This window comes from Polypterus senegalus, chromosome 15 (assembly GCF_016835505.1).
Source record: "Polypterus senegalus isolate Bchr_013 chromosome 15, ASM1683550v1, whole genome shotgun sequence".
Classification (NCBI taxonomy): Eukaryota; Metazoa; Chordata; class Cladistia; order Polypteriformes; family Polypteridae; genus Polypterus; species Polypterus senegalus.
This window is the reverse complement of record NC_053168.1, coordinates 56,543,134-56,565,339: the sequence shown is the minus strand read 5'-3', so window position 1 is coordinate 56,565,339 and position 22,206 is coordinate 56,543,134. Positions and strand designations below refer to the sequence as shown.

The window sequence follows — 22,206 nt, the reverse complement described above, 5'->3', positions numbered from 1 at the left end:
TCTTTCAGCTGCTCCTGTTAGCGGTTGCCACAGCGGATCATCTTTTTCCATATTACTCTCACTGCACCACTCTGAGAAGCTGATCGGAAAGAGAATTATTGGTATACAGCATCAAGCACACGCTGCCTCAGCCATGCATCCCATTTGAACTGCTCTCATATGACAAATGCTGCAAACCTTTCCTGTACGGTACTCGCGGTTCAGAAACAGTTTCATCCCAAGAGCTCTAAACGCACTCAATCAGTCCATCAAGTGCTCCTTGTAGAACTGTCTGTACTTATAAGTACAATCACCTCACTGTAAACTTGCACTACAGTTATAATATTGCACAACCTGAGCCACTTTATAAAAAGCGTATTTACATATGATGATGATATCATTTTTAAGATGAAATGCAGCAAAATATGTTTATTATATTATACAGATAAAACTTTAACTTCATTTAAATAATCTATATTGTTAATAATTAAAGGACACAGTGTTGCTACGCTAGCAAGGATCTGGCGCTCCACTCACGATTGTTCCTGCCTTGCACTGTATGCTTCACTGGGACTGGCATGAAGGATAGAGTAATTAAACATGTACTATGAAGATATTTCAGTGTTCCTGAAAAGTTTTGAAGAATCGGCGTTATAAGCTTACAGATGGCTTAACGTCCATTACAGAGCAGATTGTGTGGCGATCGGTTACTTGGAGAAAGAAAAGTAAGCACAGGAATTGGAGGTTAGTAAGTTTGAAAGAGACAGTACTGCAAGGGTGGCCTTAGGCATGTGCAAACTGTGCACCTGCACAGGGCCGCCAATGCCAATATATATTGAATATTAAACAGAAAGAGAAAATAACGACATAGCTAAAAACGTAGTGGCAAATTTCTGCAAAAGTTAAACACTTGTGACATGAGCACGAGGCGGCTATGCAGTGTTCGCAACGGATGTGGCCATCCACCGTGCATAAGATACCATATTGACATTGGTGGGAGAAGGAGCCACCGATTATTTCTCTGCCCAGGGCCGCCCCTGAGTACTACTGCAATAAATTATTTAATCAAAGGTCACGCACAATCACTGCGCCACCGTGTTCCCATGTTTAATAACGTGCTTTAACTCCTATCATCATGAAAATGATATCAAGTATACATCTCAGTATTTTAGTTTTTCAGAGAGCTGTAATATCGCGAATGTAATGGATTCTGTGTCCTGTCGGAGGTAGAGAAAGCCGGTTTAAGAAGCACGTAGTGATTCACAAACATAGAAGAACACATACAAAACAAAGCATTTAACATGTTACTTTACTTACGACGTGATTTGAAAAACTAGTTAAACGATTTTAAGATGAAGTTTATGATGTTCTACTTTAATGGCAAAATAAACTACTTGATTAAAGTGGAAATTTCGAGATTGAAGTTGACATTTTGTGCTTTTTCCACACTGTGTGCCTTTTTTTTCTCTCTGTACCCTAATAAGCTTTCATATGACACTCAGACGGTGGGCTACGACTAGCCTTTTCACGGCGACTTTGATATCAGACAACTTTTTTTTAATTTTGGGCACTGTGTGACTTTGTGAACTTGAGCTTTTGAGTTTCTCCGACATGCTATGTCACTCAATCAACTTCCTTTTGTTGTTTATACCACTGTTTAAACCAACAAATAGTACGTTTTTCCTTGCATCCACTTGGTATTTGCTGAAATTCTCATATTTTCTCCCATTGTCCTTTCACAGAACGCTGAGCTTAAGGGCTATTTGTATTGATTTGCATATTCAAAGAGGCATTATTCTGGGAGGAGTTGGGGCAGGCCAGCAGGCATGTGCATGAGCGTTACTTTTCACGCTGACTGGAATTTATGTGAATCTGTTATGTGAATCTCTGAATCCTAACAAAACCTTGTAATCCAGGGCCACCTTAAATTCCTTTGCACCTCTACCGCAGCTCAACTCGAGCAAAAAGGTCTCCCAGCTCAAGTCTTGTTTATCTGGGGGTGAGGTGCCTGGACTATAGGGTAAATAATATATCGGTATTTGGAACACATGCACTTCATGTGTGTTCTGTGTCTACAATCTATGAAACTGTAGGATGACAGGAAATGCAAGAAATGTTGAACACATACCTGAAAACAAACTTTTTTCTAAGTACAGTATATAATGTGTGAAGAGTGAAGTCCAAATATCAAATAAACACTTTTATAAAAGGTACAAGTATAACAAAACAAGTGCACTTTTATTCAAAAATATAACTGATGAAAAAGAAATCAGGTTAGGGTACGATGTTACGATGTTGACATGACCCCTTGGGTTGTGCAGCGGTAAGAACTGGCGACTCATAATCAAGAGGTTGCGGGTTAGAGTCTGGCCACTTAATTACCGTTTTGAGTGGTTTCTGTGTTCAACATCACTTGCCTTGCATTTTCTGTCATCCTACATTTACCCAGATCGTTGTAGACACGGAACACACATGAAATGTATGTATTTCAAATAACGATATATTATTTACCCTATACAATTCAAAGCATCTCAAACCAGATAAACAGACTTGAGCTGGGAAAACTTCAGTTGCATTAATGGGGGGATGATAGGATAGCTGGGTGCTTGCTGCTTGTGCTGGTCGACACTTTTGTAAAACAAAGACACTAATGGAGAGGTGCGAAGGAATTTAAGGTGGCCCAGGATTACAACTTTTTTCGTAGGCTTCAGGGATTCTAGTGTTAAACTGAAAATAACTACCCTCTTGATTTTTTTGCTGTTAACAGAAATATGAAGTTAGTCATATCACTGTAAAAGAAACATGTAAGAAAACCATACAAAATGAAATGTATTATTGATGTGCCATAAGACATCTCCTCCTAAACTAAAAAAGTATGATTTTATCAGAAAACAAATACAATATTTCAACAACATCTGTAAAAATTGCTAAACACATATTAAGGTAAGACATTCTGTTCAGAAAGTGCTTTGCCACTGACATCATTGGTTTATCACTACCATACGTATAGTCCACTTTTTGGGTTTACTCGGGTTAGCTAGTTGTACCCTAATTTTTTTTTCCTGCCTGTTATTAACCCTATATTTACATTTAAACCTTCACATAAAATGGTGGCGAAGTGAAGAGCAACACAAATGGGACAAAATTCAGGAAATACACGTATACATTTTACCGTACCTGTAAGTAAGCATTTAAGTCCTTTTTTCTTTTTTCAAGGAAATCTTTATCCATATTGTTAAATGTTTTTTTTCCAGGTAGCTTTAATATGCTTGTGAGGTTTTCAAACTGATGGAAAAAAAGACATGTTTCTTTTACAATAATCAAAATTTTCATACATTCAGGTATTAAATCATAAAGCATACTTTACCATAAAAAAGACTTAATGGAATTAGAGAGTACAAAAAAATGTGCTAACATGTAGACTATGAAAGCACAAAAAAGAGCTTCAACAAACAAAATAAAGATTAAATATTTAGCCTTTCTTTATATCTTGTGCACAAGCAATTCTGAGATATTTCTGAGTAACATTCTGGAAGCAACATAATCATCTAAAAAATGTATTTTGTTTAACTATAGTGAAACTAAAAGTCAATCATTATAATCAAAGACCTGTAAGCATGGCTTCTTGACTATAAGGAATGTTTAAGATTCATTCATCCCTAATTATTGGGCAAAATTGATCAAGATTACAATATTATTACTGATATTCAAAGAGAGAGCAGCCACTTATTTTTTATTTATTCATAACATTCAAGCAATTATTTGTAATTATTTCAAAAAGGAAATACAGTTTAAAATAAAAAAAAAAAATAGAACTAATTACAAACCTGCTCTGTGATGCGCATGTGAAAATCATGGAAGTCACTGTAACGTCGATATGTTTTCCAGGTATCCTCGATTCCATCTATATTTCTACGGATTACAGTGATTGCATATAATGCATATGTCTTTCCATGATCATTGCACACTCCTGTCATAGTCAAGTTAAAGTATATCATGAGCAGTGAGAGACACACATTGGTCAGCAACAATTTCCTTTTAAAATAGGCGAGGCAATTTCAAAATCAGGATCAAATATTAAAAAAAGATTTATAAGACATGGACAAAGTTTTTAGATAGCTTAGGTAAGGATGTTAAATTGACACATTTTTTTCTATTAATATGGAAAGAGAGAATAAGCAAGGGAAATATCATAGCTTTTTAAGTAGTGCTCAGATACATAAGCAGTAACAGTATTACAATAATATTTTTCTCAACTCAGGAAACTGTACATACTTTAGATGATGACCTAGGTAGACTTTTGTGGTTTTCATTTCCTTTCACCTCTCACTAACTTGCTAGCAGTTCTGCCTTTGAGTGGATTTGTTTTCACAGGTGATGAACTTGTATTGACATAGTTTGAATTCAAAATAAACTGCCATAGTCTGCTTGCAAACTGATCTATTTTAGAAAGCAGCTGACCTATTTTTATATATGGTATTTTGCAAGAGGTTAATTTATTGTATGTTTATGTTGTATGTCTTTTACCTATGCTATAAGAGCAATTAATGTATAGTGCACTAAGCTTTTTAGTGAAAAGGTGCCCAATAAGAATAAATTGAAACTGTAATGATGGCTGTCTTTATGTCAACATAAATATGGTACATAAAAAACAAGGAAACACTATTTTATATAGTGCCTTCAACTCAGTGAAAACCACTTAAAATATGCAGATAGCACTGGACAAGCATTTTTTTTTTTAATTCTTGATTCCTGAAAAATGTTAGATGGTTATGACAGAGATCGTCAAGCTCAATACAAACATAATTTAAGACTGCGTCATACAGGGACCTGAAGAAAAGTGAAATTAACCTTTATTAGATTTATTGTGTTTAATTGCTTAATGATGCTGATACAATGCATTAGATGCTTTACTGCTGATTTTCATTTGTACTCTACCTCTGATACTTCTCATTTCAGTTTCCAATAACAGTTGGCCAGTAAAGATGGATTTCCCTTTCTCCGATACTGCTTTTTCATTATTGCAATGTTGCTGTGTTTTCACTGACTACACCAAGATTAACAGGGAAGAAGTGCAAGTGTGAAAGCATAAAATTAATATCAGGGTCAAGTTACATTTCATGGTTTTTAATGCTTGAAGCATGTTGTCAAATTGCCGGAGAGTGTTGTGCCATTTCCAAGGAAATTTTCAACAACATTCTTGAATACCATCTATGCGATTTCCAACACACCCACAAGCAGATATTCAAAATACTTGTCATTAATGGTGTGTCTGATTTGAGGATAAACAAAAAATACTTTGTTAATCTTAGCATCAGTTCTTCACGGAAACATATCTCTCAGATATCAAAATCCTTCACCTTCCTTGTGCATTTTTTTTTTCATTTTTTGATGGTTTAAATGAAAAGCAAGCAAAAACATCTGTGTTAGGCCAGTAAATGGTTTATGTGCCATCCATACTCTTCTGCCCTACAGCGAAATGCTTACGGAGCGGCCAGTTCTTTTGAAACTTTTTAGTACACCTGTCCTATTATTAAATGAAACAACAGTACTTGGAAAATGCAAGCCGCATACCTAGTAGCAATGACACAACTTTTAGATTTCCACAAATGTTTCAGTTGTAGTTGTTCTATGGTATATGTATACTTATACAATGAGAGTAAATGACAAAACTAGACAATTGTTATAATTTGGTACATGACAAATTTTAATGGAGATTTTTATGATCAGAAAGCCCACGCGTATGTGGAATTCACTTTCACCAAACAACAAATCTTTTCATTCTCGCGGATAGGCTTCTTCATTGGGAAGAAACACTACTTATCCCTTATGGCAACACGAATTAGAAGATCTACAAGTATTAAACTTAAAGTTTAAATTCAAACAAATATCTATATACTTCTGTCATATCACCAAAGTCCATATATTTAATCTCTTTTTGCTGTTCTGTTATTTTACAGAGTAATAATTTCCGTTTGTTAGCGCTAATGTGATCTTTACTATCAGTCTATTGAGACTTTTGAATTTTAGTACTTTCATAATCTCTAACCCACTCTGTATGTGTATCGAGGCATTGTTTTTGAGCCTCTTTACAATGTTCTACTTTGTCTTCTACTCTTTGTCTTTTATTTCTGACCCCGCTTGGAGCTGAGAGTACAGGAATTGTGTCTGACAATTGCATTCACACAAATGAGAAATGATTGGACTGTGGGAGTGGTTGTAAATGTTTGAGATAAGGGCGGGACTTGTCAAAAAGTCTCATCACGCAGGACCTGAAATTATCTCTCGTGTGAGTTAAAATTATCACAGAGAGAGTGTTATCCCAGGATTTCTTTTTATAATAGACATAAAGAAATTTAGAAATTAATGCCTGATTTGTGGAGTGTGTTTTGAATGTCCTACTAACTGCGTATTTTCCAAACTAGTACCGAAGTAACATTTCTTGTGACATCCCTAATACAGACTTGGTTGAAACTCCTTCTCCCAGTCATGAAATTTGTTTAACATTGCCATGTCTAACAATGATTATGAAAAGCAAAAAATTACAGGACTGAAAAACATGTTTTATTTAACAAATGAAGACTGAACATTGACTGATAACTGTAAATTAGTACTACCTCTTTAAATAGCAATCAGCTATAAGTTGAATGCAGGAGTGCAAAATTTGGATGTGTGTGTGTCTATAATGTATATCATAAAGATAATTTAAAATTGGACATTTATCATATTTGGTGTAAAAGCATCTTTCAATTTTAGTTGATTTTCAAAACTCCAAAAAATAAATATGTTTCAAATAAAACATTACGTACCAGTATCTGAAATATATGCATGAAGTTGAATTGACTCATCCACACTAGTGTTGGAAAGATCATCTAAGGACTAGAAAGGTAGCAAGACATTCGTTAAAAAACATATGTATATATATTTCATGTAAAATATAATAAACAAATGACTACTAGTATCAATTTTATATACTAAAACTTGTTATAAAGAAAACAAGGATGATTTTTGTCTTGCAAAAATACCACTGTTAATTTATATTCATGATTTGGAAGATAGCTTATAAAACTTATATATGGATCACCTCCATTGTGAACATTAAAAAACACAAAATGAAGCAAGTGCTATAATACTAATACTTTAAACAAGACACAAAGGAAAAAGACAATCTTTTTGATATGAATTCTCACTATTTTCAATAAGAAAATATTTTGGAGTGCATTTGTGTTCTGTAAAAAAACTAGACAATGTAACAGGTACAATGGGAGTGAATACCCTAAAATGTAGTATTGTGAAAGAACGTATAATTTATTATTTATTATAACTTAATTTATGGAACATCATAATTCATTTGCAATGTAAATACTTCAAAAGTAAGAACACATGACAGACATTATTTAAAAATACAAGATCACATGCAGCAAATAAGAAATTCAATTATGGCTGCAATAAAATCTCTGAGGATATGAATTTTGAAATGAAAACATGACTCTTGAACAATGAATGAGGGGAAGAGGTCATTCTCCAATTCAAAATGTGACTCTCCTGAAACTTTTAGTTGCCAAGCTCATTATTTGCCATTGTAAAGAACTGATTCCTATTGGCTTCTAATAAATAATACAGTTTTTTCTTCTTAATTTTGCATGAAAACATGAGATTATAAATTTTTCTTGCCCAACACTTCATAAAGTAAGATATTTAAAAAATATAACTTTTGGGTAGAATATTCCCTTAACAACAATTATCCACTAGATAGCTGCTTTACCTTCTTTTTATTTTAAAGTCATCCATCTATTTCCTGCACCTGTTTTCACAAATACATTATTAATGTCATACATTTACCTGTGATTAAAGTTAAGCTAATGAGTCTATAGTCGTGAAATATAATATAATATAATACTATGTCACACACGTGTGCATGGGAAGCAGCTGAAGGGCTTAGGAAATACTGTTTATACATCTGCCCAGGGGGGGGGGGGTGCACTGACGCTCTTTCTGAGTTCTCTGCAGGTCTTACCCGGGAAATCCCACCAGGAGCCGCCATTTCCAGGAAGGACACATCACTCCGGTTCCGCCCCAAGAATGAGGTCACTTCGGTTCCGCCCCAAGGATGATGTCACTTCCAGTTCCGCCCAGAGGGCGACATCATTTCCGCCCTCTGTGCTATAAAGCTCACTGCCTTGCTTAGGCAGGCAGTTCTGTTTTGGACTCTGTTGTGTAAACAACTATTACAATGCCTCAAAGACTTTTGCAGCCGGGAAACCGTAATAAACGGGTGGCTGCCCCAAACCTTTCCGCGCCTCTGGTCTCCACTTATTACAGTGGCGTAGTCGGCAGGATGGTGTCCCGATGAACCCGGGACACGAACTATCACGGAACCAGGTGGGTGAGTACCGGGGCCGAGTTTCAGGGCGGGAGTGCGCCAGAGGGTCAGGAAGGGCGCTGTGCAGGCTCTGCTCCATGAGCATAACTTCGGTGGGGACCACCCATCTCGTGGAGAACGTAGAGGGGACCCACAGGCGTGGGCTGGCTTCTGGGGAACACACACGAGTGGCTCAGTATGCTCTCCTTGGCAGGAAAGCCGAGCTGCCCATCGGGACCAAGGTCCCAGTTAACGATGGGTTGTCCCCAGGCCGGCAGGTGAAGGAAATCATAAACTGGGAGTTTAACCCAAGCAAAGGGCTGTCAGAGCAGGCTATGGCTCTCTGGCAACAGGTGGGTGAGTGGCTACGCCATTGAGTTAACCCCTTACAAATAGTGCAGCAAGTGGCCTGTTTTCTGCTGCTAAAAGACTACCCCAGGAATTTGCCCAGCCGGCCTGGGGCGAATTCCATTCTATGGACGAGCTGCTGCAGCTCTTGCAAACCCAGAGGCCGGCTGTGAAACCTGGGAGGGCAGAACAGCCGCTCCGTGGACTACCGGGAGCTATGTCCCACTAAAGCAGTCCCTTCCACGCATTCCAGAGCTTGTTCAAGTCGCCGGGCCGTCTGGCTTGCGACCTGTCGGGAACAAGGCGGACCGTAGGGGACAATGGCGGGGTTGTTTGTGTGCCCTTAGCAATCCCTGGCGGATAAACATACGGGGAGCTTCTTATTAATGGACATAAGATAACAGCGCTGTTCGATTCCGGCAGTAGCGTGTCTGTCGTTGCTCGCCGCTTTATTCTGCCGACAACAGTGGATTAAAAAGAAGACCAGTCTAAAATGTATACACGGAGATATCCGCGCATACAATACCGCCCGGTGTTACGTATGTCTCGGAGGAACCCTTCGACAGCTTACCGTGGCGGTGCATCCGGATCCTCCGTTTCCCGTAATCCTCGGGCGAGACTGGTCTGATAGTAACGGCGTAGTTTAGTAAGCATTCCCGAAAACTTATGGCCTCGTTATAGATGACAACGATTCATCTCAAGTTGCTTCCACACGTGTAATCAGCCGACAGGGAGTGGGGGTAGGCCAAGAGAGTGACGAAGACACTCCCGGACCGTCGCGGGCTACTACGTCATCCACTAGCGCCCGGCAGCGAGGAGGAATCTCCGCCCTTGAGGTCAGACCGACCCGCTCTCTGAGTTGCACTTTCAGTTTAGAGCGACGCGGCTTCTTTCAAGAGAACAGTGGAATGGCGACTCTCTGAAACACATAAAGAATGCAGTGGTTCTCGTTAACGCCAACGACGCATTTGCCCATGCCACAGGGACCTCACTTTGTCGTTGATAATGATTTGTTGTATCGGGTCGCTGAACATGAGGGGAAGGTCGGAAGTTGTTGCTAATCCCGCGGACCTACGGCGGCAGGTTTGCGAAGTTAGCACACTCCCACCTTCTTGGAGGCCATCTCGGCTCCGATAAAACATTAGAGCGAATTAAGCTCCGTTTTTCTGGCCGGGATTAATGAGGAGGTTAGCGCTTTTGCATTTCCTGTCCGGAATGTCAACTGCGGCAAATTCCTAGGAGGACCGTGCTCCTCTGGTTCCCCTTCCCCTTATTGACGTTCCCTTTGATAGGATTGGGGTTGACATAGTAGGACCCTAGAACCCTCAGCCGAGGATATAAATATATACTCGTCCTCGTGGATTATGCTACCCGATTCCCTGAAGCCGTTCCGTTGCTCGGCTACCACAAAAATATTGCACGGAACTAGTAGGAGTCTTTTCGCAGTAGGCATTCCTAGAGAAGTCCTGACGGACCAAGGAACGCCTTTTACCTCGGAAGCGTTCAAGGAGACTGCCAAGTTACTGAAAATAAAGCATTTAAAGACCTCGGTGTATCATCCTCAAACCGATGGCCTAGTGGAGAGATTTAATCAAACTCTCAAGCAAATGCTACGTAAGGTAGTCAGCAAGGATGGGAGGGATTGGGACCAACTCCTCCCCCTTGTCCTCTTTGCATATCGGAAGTTCCTCAAGCCTCTACGGGTTCTCTCCATTTGAATTACTGTACGGAAGACAACCCCGGGTTTATTGGATATTTTAAAAGAGGGCTGGGAAGGGAGGCACAGCCCTCCACTAATATTTTGGAATATATCGCCCAATTGCGCGTAGATTTGATGCAATAAGACCGATTCTAAAAGTCATATAGAGAGGCAATCAGCACAGGCCCGCCTTTATGACCGTGTACGACTCTCCGGGAGTTCCAACCGGGGGATCGCGTCATGGTATTGGTACCAACTTCTCACTCTAAACTGCTCGCCCATTGGCTAGGCCCCTCCGAAATTAAGGAAAGGAAGGGATTGGTTGACTATTTGGTGAAACAGCCCAATCGCCGACCAGCTGAGCGAATATATCATGTAAACCTGCTGAAACCGTGGAAGGAGAGGGTCCCGATCCCTCCTCCGGACAGCCCTGCTCTCTCTTGCGAAGTAAGTTCCCTTAATTTGCGAGCAGCTATCCCCAGGCAGAAACAAGAGCTCGAAGCAGCTATCCGCTCTGTCCCAGAGGTGGTAAGTGAAAAACCCGGTCGGACCTCTCTGATTGCGCATGACATATTGACTGACCCGGGGGTGATCGTCCGTGGCGACCCTACAGACTCCCGGAGGCAAAGAAAGTAGAAGTGGAACTGGAAATCAAGCGAATGCTGGCACTAGGAGTAATCGAGGAAAGTAGTAGTCCCTGGTCCAGTCCCATCGTCTTGATTGCTAAGCCTGACGGCAGTTGGAGGTTTTGCAATGACTTCCGTCGGCTTAACCAAGTTTCCAGATTGATGCTTATCCCATGCCTCGCGTGGATGACCTCCTCGAGACTGGGACCAGCCAAATTCTTGACTACACTTGACATGACAAAGGGGTACTGGCAGGTTCCTTTAACGGAGTCCGCGAAGGAAAAAAACGCGTTTAGCACTCCTAGCGGACACTGGCAGTATCGTGTCCTTCCATTCGGGTTACACGGGCCTGCGACTTTTCAGCGTCTGGTGGACAAAGTGCTCCGGCCCCATAACTCGTTCTGTGCTGCCTATCTGGATGGCGTGTCATCTATTCCAGCACCTGGAAGGAACACATACAGCAGGTCACAGCAGTATTACGGACACTGGGAGAGGCGGGCTCGAATCAACCCCAAGAAATGTTTCTTTGGATTGAGGAAGCCAAATATTTGGGCTACCTAGTGGGCGGGGTACTGTGAGGCCACAGTGTTCCAAGTTGCAAGCCATAATGGCCTGGCCCGTCCAAACCAAGCGGCAAGTCCAATCCTTTCTCGGTTTGGCGGGTACTACCGCCGGTTTGTGCCTCGCTTCTCCGAGAGAGGCGCCTTGACCGACTTGACAAAGAAAAGAGCTCCTAATACGGTGGTATGGTCTGATAAAGCGGGGGCTGCATTCAGTGACTTAAAAAGGGCTCTGACTTCAGCACCTATCTTGATCTCCCCTAACTTCTCTCTCCCTTTTATCCTCCAGGCGGACGCCGGACACAGGCTTGGGTGCCGTGTTGAGCCAAAGCGCCGACGGTGTTGAACACCCGTTATGTACCTGAGCGGAAACTGTTGGACAGGGAGACCAGGTACGCGGCGGTGGAGAAAGAGGCTCTGGCGATCAAATGGGCAGTAACTCAGCTGCGGTACTACCTCTTGGGTCGCGTGTTCACTCTGGTGACGGATCATGCACCTCTGAAGTGGATGGCCCTTCACAGGGAGTCGAATCCACGGGTCACGAGGTGGTTTCTTGACCTGCAGCAGTACAAGTATACGCTCGTTCATCGACAGGGGTCTCTTCATGCCAACGCCGATGCCCTCTCCCGGCCCACGACCTCTCGGTGCAGGTCGCCCGACCCACGGGTCTGGGCTGAGGGGAGTCTTGTCACACACGTGTGCATGGGAAGCAGCTGAAGGGCTTAGGAAATACTGTTTATACATCTGCCCGGGGGGGGGTGCACTGACGCTCTTTCTGAGTTCTCTGCAGGTCTTACCCGGGAAATCCCACCAGGAGCCGCCATTTCCAGGAAGGACACGTCACTTCCGGTTCCGGCCCCAAGAATGAGGTCACTTCCGGTTCCGGCCCCAAGGATGATGTCACTTCCAGTTCCGGCCCAGAGGACGACATCATTTCCGCCCTCTGTGCTATAAAGCTCACTGCCTTGGCTTAGGCAGGCAGTTCTGTTTTGGACTCTGTTGTGTAAACAACTATTACAATGCCTCAAAGACTTTTGCAGCCGGGAAACCGTAATAAACGGGTGGCTGCCCCAAACCTTTCCGCGTCTCTGGTCTCCACTTATTACAACTATAATAGTGAAAGCTACAAAATAGATGATATGGGTTTTTAAAATTTTCACAATTTTTTTCACCATCTTATAAATTTCAACATGTCCTGTATATTTAACTGATTTAAATATTTTAATATACCGAATTGTTGTATATAAGAATAGACAACCCTGGGCTGGTAACTGTAGTAGCACGATTTTTATTAAAAAAGTTTTGCTCATTAGAATTTAAACTCTCCTTGAAAATAAACTTCTCATTTAATTAGGTTGATTTTCTCACTTTCTAACATACAGCCTTACAAATTTAAAAACAGCGATTCTGCATAAATTTAAAAAAACTGCTTGCTGTCGGATATATTATAACCTTTATCGAACAGACCTTAATTCATTCTCATCATTTTTTGTTTCAGTTTAGCTTGCTATTTCTTTATTAATTACATCAAATAAAATGAGGTGCAAATTGACTGATACCAACAAGGAAACCATGCATTATTCATGTATTTACACGTTTTGAAAAATACTTTTTAAAAATTTTCAGGTGTTGCTGGATTACACCTGATATCGCCAATATCAATTCAAATGATACTTGTTTTAAAAATCCCATGCTTACAAATACTTATTTTTTCGTAATAAAGTTTACTTCTTTACAGAAATATGCATTATAAAAATGATAATATAACAATCATATAAAGTATAGATTTCAATAAACAACAAAAAAGTCAGTCCAAGCAGAAATGCAGATTTTAGTCTTGCACAATGAAGCTGGCATCATTCACAACTGGGGTCCAATACCCCATACATTTCAGATCATTTTAATTTGGAGAGGTGTATCAGGTGTACAATTTTCAACTAAACTTGTTTTGCACAAACTGAAGGAGAATGAATATTGTGAAGTATTGAATACCACTCCTTGCATGAAATACTGATAGGGAGATCTCTTTCTCAATGTTGTGTAGAGTAGGGATAAATACGGTGACACTAACTGATAAAAAATCTGTAAATCCCATCAAACCAGGCAGGTGCACATTCAGCATTTTCTTCTTTCCACAGTCTCAAATTACAAATACATTCATAACACAGTAATACAGCTGAAAGTCAGGTAATGTCATGCTACTTTTTGAATTCGACCTTTGCAATGTTTTTTTTAATGTGTGGTAATTTTGTCTCGCATATAACTGAGCTCAGCTTTTTTTAAAAAAAAAAACAAAAAAACAAACATATGACTATTCTGAAACAGCAATAAAAATCTGGACTGACATTTATTAATATAATTGTATGACTTCTACCTGCTAGAGACAGGTGAAGAGTTTTCTGTCTTTTGAAAATCTATTTAGTGCCTTCCACTAAACTGCCAAAATTTTATGTAAAAAGATATTTCAATTTTGTTGTAATTTTAACTCTCAAATACTATTAACTGTTCTGAAAAAGTCAGAGGATAGCCTTCTAATATTCTAGGATGTGCTAAAGAGTTTACTGGAAAAATCATTTTTGTTTTTACAGATCAATTTTAAAAACCTCACAAAGTCATTTAATATCATTAATGCAGAATTAAACAAAGACTTGATTAACATCACCAAATGTGTTAATGCACATTTCCAAAGTGCTCCAAAGGTAATAGTAAAGAATCCCCACCATTCTACATGAAGATTTAAATTATTTAAACTTTCTAAACTTCTCAATCATACCCTGTTTAACCCAAATGCATCTTTTGTGTTCTTATGAATATGTGCCCAACTTTGAATAAGCCTTTGGGCCTTCATCTGAATAGCAATTTCCTACTCATTCAAACTACTACGAAAACATAAGCTTCATACAAGTTCAGTATCATATAGGATCCTGTTGTGCCCCTTTTTTCTCCTCTCCTTAATACTCTTGTGCAGACCTTAATACAATGTCTTAAATCCCATACTTAAACTACAACCCCCTTTATTTATAAAGATAAAGGCAATCAGATATAGTGAAATAACAAACAGGAGGGATATACAGTTTAAATTAATCATGTATTATAGATGATATGCACAAATTATTGAGCAAAATAACGTGTGACAAAAATATATCATTATAGTCTAAGTAGCAGAGCATACTCCGTCTATAGGAGACTCACGACTTATCTTTAGTATAGCTTTGTCTTTGCTGCCACATGGTCTTTGAATGGAGTATTAAATCAATATGCCACATGCCTGTTTAATATAGCTAATGAGACAGAATTGATTTCATCATCAAAAAAGTGTGAGAGAGAGATGTTTGTGTCTTCATTGACAGATTATGAGAGGGACAGGTAAAGGTGGGGTGACCAAGTTATAAAATTACTATCCAAATCCTAGACCAATGGGCGCAGACAACTCCGTGGTGCATCCAATTCTATTTCAGCCAAAATCCAATTTCAGTGACCTATAGATTTAGTCTACCTGTCACTTCCTAGCTGATTTACCAATAGAAGCAGTCAAGTACAACCCATACCCCAGCAGAGCACTTTCACGTTTCCAGATTCATAACCTCGGTGCTTACCTTTGCAGATGAAAAGATAATTTTCGTGAAAATATTTCTAATCCTTTTCAAGTTTTTTAGATGACATATTGCACTCCACTAATTGTGTCACATATGTGATGGTCAGTTTGGGAATATTTTTGAGGGAACAGCTAAACAACAGTACCGATTGCTTCATTGTGTTTGCAGACCACCATTCAACAGTAAGTCGATTATCCCAACAAGAAACTGGCAGGACGTCGTTAGATTCCCTGTGAAAGTGGTCTGTTGCTTTATTTAGTTGCAGCCTGTTCCTGTCAGCAAGGCAAGCAGTTTATGGCCTTCCTGTGGGGGATGGCTTACAGTCTTATGTAAGTCCTAACACTGTTACCATTGCCAAACTGGTTTGATATATTCTCCAATAACAAACACCCCTACCCACCTAACCGCCGCGCACCAAACAAAAAAACTCAAATTCTGAGTCACTTCTAAAGACTCCGAATAAGGGAGACTAGATAAACAACAACCCACCACTGTTCTTTTTGATAAAGTAAAAACATGCCTCCTGAAACACTATCTAATATTACTGTTGTTTTGACTAGCTTACAAATAGATGTACAAAATATTTATCAATTTATATGCTAGATATCACTCATTTTACACTAAAGCAGCCATTAATTATCTTAAAGAGCACAGTGAAACCCAGCCCATGATTTTTAAATTGAAACAATTCCCATGTAACAGGCAAAGAATAGATGGACAGTATGACGCAGATAATGCAAACTTTGTAGAAATATACAAGTTGTAACTGCAGGAAAAGGCCTCTGTAGAAAGTATGTATTAGAACAATGAAAATCATTTCATTGATTTATTTTTCATTGAGGTCGACCATATATATGAAAAGCAAAATGCATCTTCAAATAATTTGTTTACAATAGAAATTACACACAAATGTACATTAAATTTAATTTGTAAAATATATATTGTTCCTAATGAATGCAGACTGTTATATACTGCATATACAGTATCAAGTAATCATATATAGAAAAAATACATTAAAACACAAATTCTGGCAATCATAACAGACTAATCTTTTATAAGATATCTGTATATCTCCTATATCTTCCTGTTAATAAATTAAACCACAAAGTATATATACTTACCAAATTAATGCTACCAGTTGGAGAACCATTAGATGACTCTATGAAGAAGAAGGAGAAGAAGAAGAAAAAAAAATGTATATATATCTGTGGACAAAGATCCAACACATTGCATTACAAAAACACAGAATGTGTACTTCAGGTAAACGGATAGGTTCCTAACTAAAGTCAAATAATGAAAAGGGGATCCATTAAATCCATTATCTCAAAGTAAACAAGGTTAGTTGCAACTAAAAAGAAAAGAGGGATTATTGTACACAGATTAATCATTTTCGAAGTTGTCTCCAATTGTTGAAACTGATGCAAGGAGTGAAGAAAATAATATATGGTAGTAAGGTACATTCAGGATTATTTACCACATTTTGCCAACAGTAAACAAATACACAAGTTAAAAGAATCAAAAGGCAAAATATAATTACAAAGGCTACTCTTGACTGAGAATGGATTGTTAATACAGACATCAGATTTACAGAGTAAGCAAAATTAATGCTACAGGTATAAAAATACATTATAAGCCTACATGATGCAGAATGGTAGAATTATTATGTCTGAGAAATGGTTAGAGAGAATCAAATTATGGTTTTACTTGTACAGGACAGGCACAAAGGTGAGGCAGTTATATATATATTTTGTATTTATTGTAAGTTAAACCAAATTTCTAAACACCATTGTGTGTCCCTCTGGTGCCCTTATTTTTAACTGATACAGCTCTAAAAGAAATTGGTGTAGGTATACTGTAACTGGATAACTAGAGCTATTAACTCATAAGCACAAATATGTCTTAATTACAACTGATTATTCTACCTGGTTTACTACATCCATATTGCTTTAGGTGGTGAATTCTAAGACAGTTGCCTGGGAGTTATTTTACTGCAAAATTAATATACTGCAATATACAGTCATCCACATGATAATGAATAAAAATAAATCATATGTTGAAGATCACAAACCACTACATGCATCATGCTTTGGAAAGAAAAAAAAAAAATCAAAATAAATAAATAAGATACTTTCACTAGCACAGAATATCTGTGAGTTCAAATAACATAACATGAAATTGCTTAATTATGGAACAGCATATTTTTGGACAAAATTCTAAATGCTGCTCTTGGAAACGAAAAAATGTAATACAAAATTTTAAAATGACTTTTGAAACAGGAACATGATGACTTGGCACAAGCAGTTACGTGCAATTATTGGGTGTTAAGTATCAGCTTCTGCCAGATGCACATCAGGTCATCAATAAAAGCAATTATTAGTTAGGCTGAATGTCTAGCAACCTGATTAAGTTTCTTCATTTCTTGATTTTTCAGCTCACCTAATAAGACGGTGAAGATGAAATAATAACAGAAAGGACTTTACTGTGGTGTTGAAATAATAATAGAAAGGATTTTACTGAGTCAGAAGTACAACATGATGTCTATACACATTCTGAATATTCTCATATTACAGAGAAGAGGTTAACACAGATTGTATTTAGATCACCAATCAAGAATTTATCAATGCAGTCTCAAATAATTATACAGTTAATGAGAGGTTTTTTAATACTAGTAATATGAGAACACTTAGCTTCACATTTCACAAAGTCAAATACTACATCTTAAGCATTTTTTTACATTCAAAAAGACAGTGATCCTTATACCACTAAACTAAATAGTCTTCTTGATTTTGTTATAGCTTTACCTACCTGGAAAAGCAGTGCAATACCACAATATTACTTGCAGACATGGAACATTATTCATTGTTGAGCTTTAGACCACTAGTATACAATGTAAAAAGCAGCAAAACAATATTGCATCATAAAAACACATTTATGAATTAAGAGCAGATAGGACATTACAACGACAATATTTTGGAACTTTGGAGATATATTTTACCTCCATCTCCGTCATCTGACCCCTTGTAACTAGGTTCCTTCAACATGTCAAGTTCAGCTAACATTCGAACATAAAGAGGATGCAGTTTGAAGGATGGATAGAACTTTTCATCTCTTAGCATTATGTCATATACCTTTAAGGAAAAGGAGGGAAAAAGTCAGTGCTCTTTTCAAGACTATATTCTAAAAAATACCAAAATTATGAATCTTGAAAACAAAAACATTTTCAGAATGTATCAACAGATACAGTTCCAATAATCTATTGCTGCTAATCAATGTACGAATCTTAAAGACTGTGAAATACAGCATCACAACAAGAACAATAAACTAACTTTAAACAACTCACAACTGCAATTGGGTTTAAAAATCTAAATCCACCATGGTGTAGAATTCTGTGAATGAATCACCTGCAATAATAGTCTTTATATATCCATTTAGAACTTGGGAAATTGTTATTTTTGAATGCTTTGAAAGTTCAGAAAATACACCACAGCAGAATTTACAACATTAAAAACTAATAAAGTTTACTTGAGGTTTTTGCAAATTTATTAAAAAAAAAATTAAGAAAGCACATGTACATAAGTATTCACAGCCTATGCCATGAAGCTCAAAATTGAGCTCAGGTGCATCCTGTTTCCCCTGATCATCCTTGAGATGTTTTTGCAGCTTAATTGGACTCCACCTGTGGTAAATTCAGTTGATTGGACATGATTTGGAAAGGCACATACCTCTCTATATAAGGTCCCACAGTTGACAGTTCATGCTTGGTTTGTGCTCTGACATGAAGTCAGGATTGTCTCGAAGCACAAATCTGGGGAAGGTTACAGAAAAATTTCTGCTGCTTTGAAGGTCCCAATGAGCACAGTGGCCTCCATCATACGTAAGTGGAAGATGTTCGAAACCACCTGGACTCTTCCTAGAGCTGACCGGCCATCTAAACTGAGCAATCGGGGGAGAAGGGCCTTAGTCAGGGAGGTGACCATGAACCTGATGGTCACTCTGTCAGAGCTCCAGAGGTCCTCTGTGGAGAGAGAAGAACCTTCCAGAAGGACAACCATCTCTGCAGCAATCCACCAATCAGGCCTGTATGGTAGAGTGGCCAGACGGAAGCCACTCCTTAGTAAAAGGCACATGGCAGCCCGCCTGGAGTTTGCCAAAAGGCACCTGACAAGACTCTCAGACCATGAGAAACGAAATTCTATGGTCTGATGAGACAAAGATTGAACTCTTTGGTGTGAATGCCAGGCATCACGTTTGGAGGAAACCAGGCACCGCTCATCACCAGGCCAATACCATCCCTACAGTGAAGCATGGTGGTGGCAACATCATGCTGTGGGGATGTTTTTCAGCGGCAGGAACCGGGAGACTAGTCAGGATAAAGGGAAAGATGACTGCAGCAATGTACAGACACATCCTGGATGAAAACCTGCCAAAGGGCGCTCTTGACCTCAGACTGGGGTGACAGTTCATCTTTCAGCAGGACAACGACCTTAAGCGCACAGCCAAGATATCAAAGGAGTGGCATCAGGACAATCTGTGAATGTCCTTGAGTGGCCCAGCCAGAGCCCAGACTTGAATCCGATTGAACATCTCTGGATAGATCTTAAAATGGCAGTGCACCGATGCTTCCCATCCAACCTGATGGAGCTTGAGAGGTGCTGTAAAGAGGAATGGGTGAAACTGACCAAGGATAGGTGTACCAAGCTTGTGGCATCATATTCAAAAAGACTTGAGGCTGTAATTGCTGACAAAGGTGCATCGACAAAGTATTGAGCAAAGGCTGTGAATACTTATGTACATGTGATTTCTCAGTTTTTTTATCTATAATAATACAAGGCCATGCACACACGCACCGAAATCGATGTACGTACTTATTTCGATGGTATGACGCCACTGTCGGCAGCCATATTGAACTTTCCAACCGTCATTAATTTTCCAACTTCCGTGTAGAAGGTGAAAAGGCTGACCCCATCTTCACGAAATTTGGTAGGTGGCTTCCCTGCGCTAACCAAAACCAATGTACGTACTTATTTCGGTGGTATGACGCCACTTTCGGCCACCATATTGAACTTTCCAATGTCACTAATTTTCCAACTTCCCGTGTAGGTAGAAGGCTGAAATTTGGCAGGCTCATTCCTTACAGCTTACTTACAAAAGTTAAGCAGGTTTCATTTCAAAATTCTACGCATAACGGTCAAAAACGTCCGCCACGTTGAACTTTTTGGCCCCATCTTCACGAAATTTGGTAGGCGGCTTACCTGCGCTAATCAAAACCAATATACGTACTTATTTCGGTGGTATGACGCCACTGTCAGCCGCCATATTGAACTTTTCAACGTCACTAATTCTCCAACTTTCCGTGTAGGTAGAAGGCTGAAATTTGGTACTTATTTCGGTGGTATGATGCCACTGTCAGCTGCCATATTGAACTTTTCAACGGTCTTTGTTACTTATGGGCCCATCTTCAAGAAATTTGGTACGCGGGATCCCAACGCTAACTGAATCCTACTTACGTACATATACAGTGGTGTGAAAAACTATTTGCCCCCTTCCTGATTTCTTATTCTTTTGCATGTTTGTCACACAAAATGTTTCTGATCATCAAACACATTTAACCATTAGTCAAATATAACACACGTAAACACAAAATGCAGTTTTTAAATGATGGTTTTTATTATTTAGGGAGAAAAAAAATCCAAACCTACATGGCCCTGTGTGAAAAAGTAATTGCCCCCTTGTTAAAAAACAACCTAACTGTGGTGTATCACACCTGAGTTCAATTTCTGTAGCCACCCCCAGGCCTGATTACTGCGACACCTGTTTCAATCAAGAAATCACTTAAATAGAAGCTGCCTGACACAGAGAAGTAGACCAAAAGCACCTCAAAAGCTAGACATCATGCCAAGATCCAAAGAAATTCAGGAACAAATGAGAACAGTAGTAATTGAGATCTATCAGTCTGGTAAAGGTTATAAAGCCATTTCGAAAGCTTTGGGACTCCAGCAACCCCACAGTGAGAGCCATTATCCACAAATGGCAAAAACATGGAACAGTGGTGAACCTTCCCAGGAGTGGCCGGCCGACCAAAATTACCCCAAGGCGCAGAGGCGACTCATCCGAGAGGTCACAAAGACCCCAGGACAAGCGTCTAAAGAACTGCAGGCCTCACTTGCCTCAATTAAGGTCAGTGTTCACGACTCCACCATAAGAAAGAGACTGGGCAAAAACGGCCTGCACGGCAGATTTCTAAGACGCAAACCACTGTTAAGCAAAAAGAACATTAGGGCTCATCTCAATTTTGCTAAGAAACATCTCAATGATTGCCAAGACTTTTGGGAAAATACCTTGTGGACTGATGAGACAAAAGTTGAACTTTTGGAAGGCAAATGTCCGTTACATCTGGCGTAAAAGGAACACAGCATTTCAGAAAAGAACATCATACCAACAGTAAAATATGGTGGTGGTAGTGTGATGGTCTGGGGTTGTTTTGCTGCTTCAGGACCTGGAAGACTTGCTGTGATAGATGGAACCATGAATTCTACTATCTACCAAAAAATCCTGAAGGAGAATGTCCGCCATCTGTTCGTCAACTCAAGCTGAAGCGATCTTGGGTGCTGCAACAGGACAATGACCCAAAACACACCAGCAAATCCACCTCTGAATGGCTGAAGAAAAACAAAATGAAGACTTTGGAGTGGCCTAGTGAAAGTCCTGACCTGAATCCAATTGAGATGCTATGGCATGACCTTAAAAAGGCGGTTCACGCTAGAAAACCCTCAAATAAAGCAGAATTACAACAATTCTGCAAAGATGAGTGGGGCAAAATTCCTCCAGAGCGCTGTAAAAGACTCATTGCAAGTTATCGAAAACGCTTGATTGCAGTTATTGCTGCTAAGGGTGGCCCAACCAGTTATTAGGTTCAGGGGGCAATTACTTTTTCACACAGGGCCATGTAGGTTTGGATTTTTTTCTCCCTAAATAATAAAACCATCATTTAAAAACTGCATTTTGTGTTTACTTGTGTTATATTTGACTAATGGTT

At 39.2% G+C, this 22,206-nt stretch overlaps 1 protein-coding gene across 3 annotated transcripts in view; it reads right to left on the bottom strand.

Moving 5' to 3' along the window:
- snx13 (sorting nexin 13) overlaps positions 1–22,206 on the bottom strand; it is a 220,710-nt gene that overhangs the window by 42,921 nt on the left and 155,583 nt on the right. For all 3 annotated transcript variants that reach the window (XM_039736162.1, XM_039736163.1, XM_039736164.1), the window contains exons 15-19: positions 18,166–18,298; positions 16,292–16,329; positions 6,789–6,858; positions 3,807–3,949; positions 3,157–3,264 (exon numbers count right to left, since the gene is read on the bottom strand). In XM_039736162.1, the coding sequence (XP_039592096.1) occupies positions 3,157–3,264; positions 3,807–3,949; positions 6,789–6,858; positions 16,292–16,329; positions 18,166–18,298 (492 nt within the window). The remainder of the gene's footprint in view (positions 1–3,156; positions 3,265–3,806; positions 3,950–6,788; positions 6,859–16,291; positions 16,330–18,165; positions 18,299–22,206) is intronic.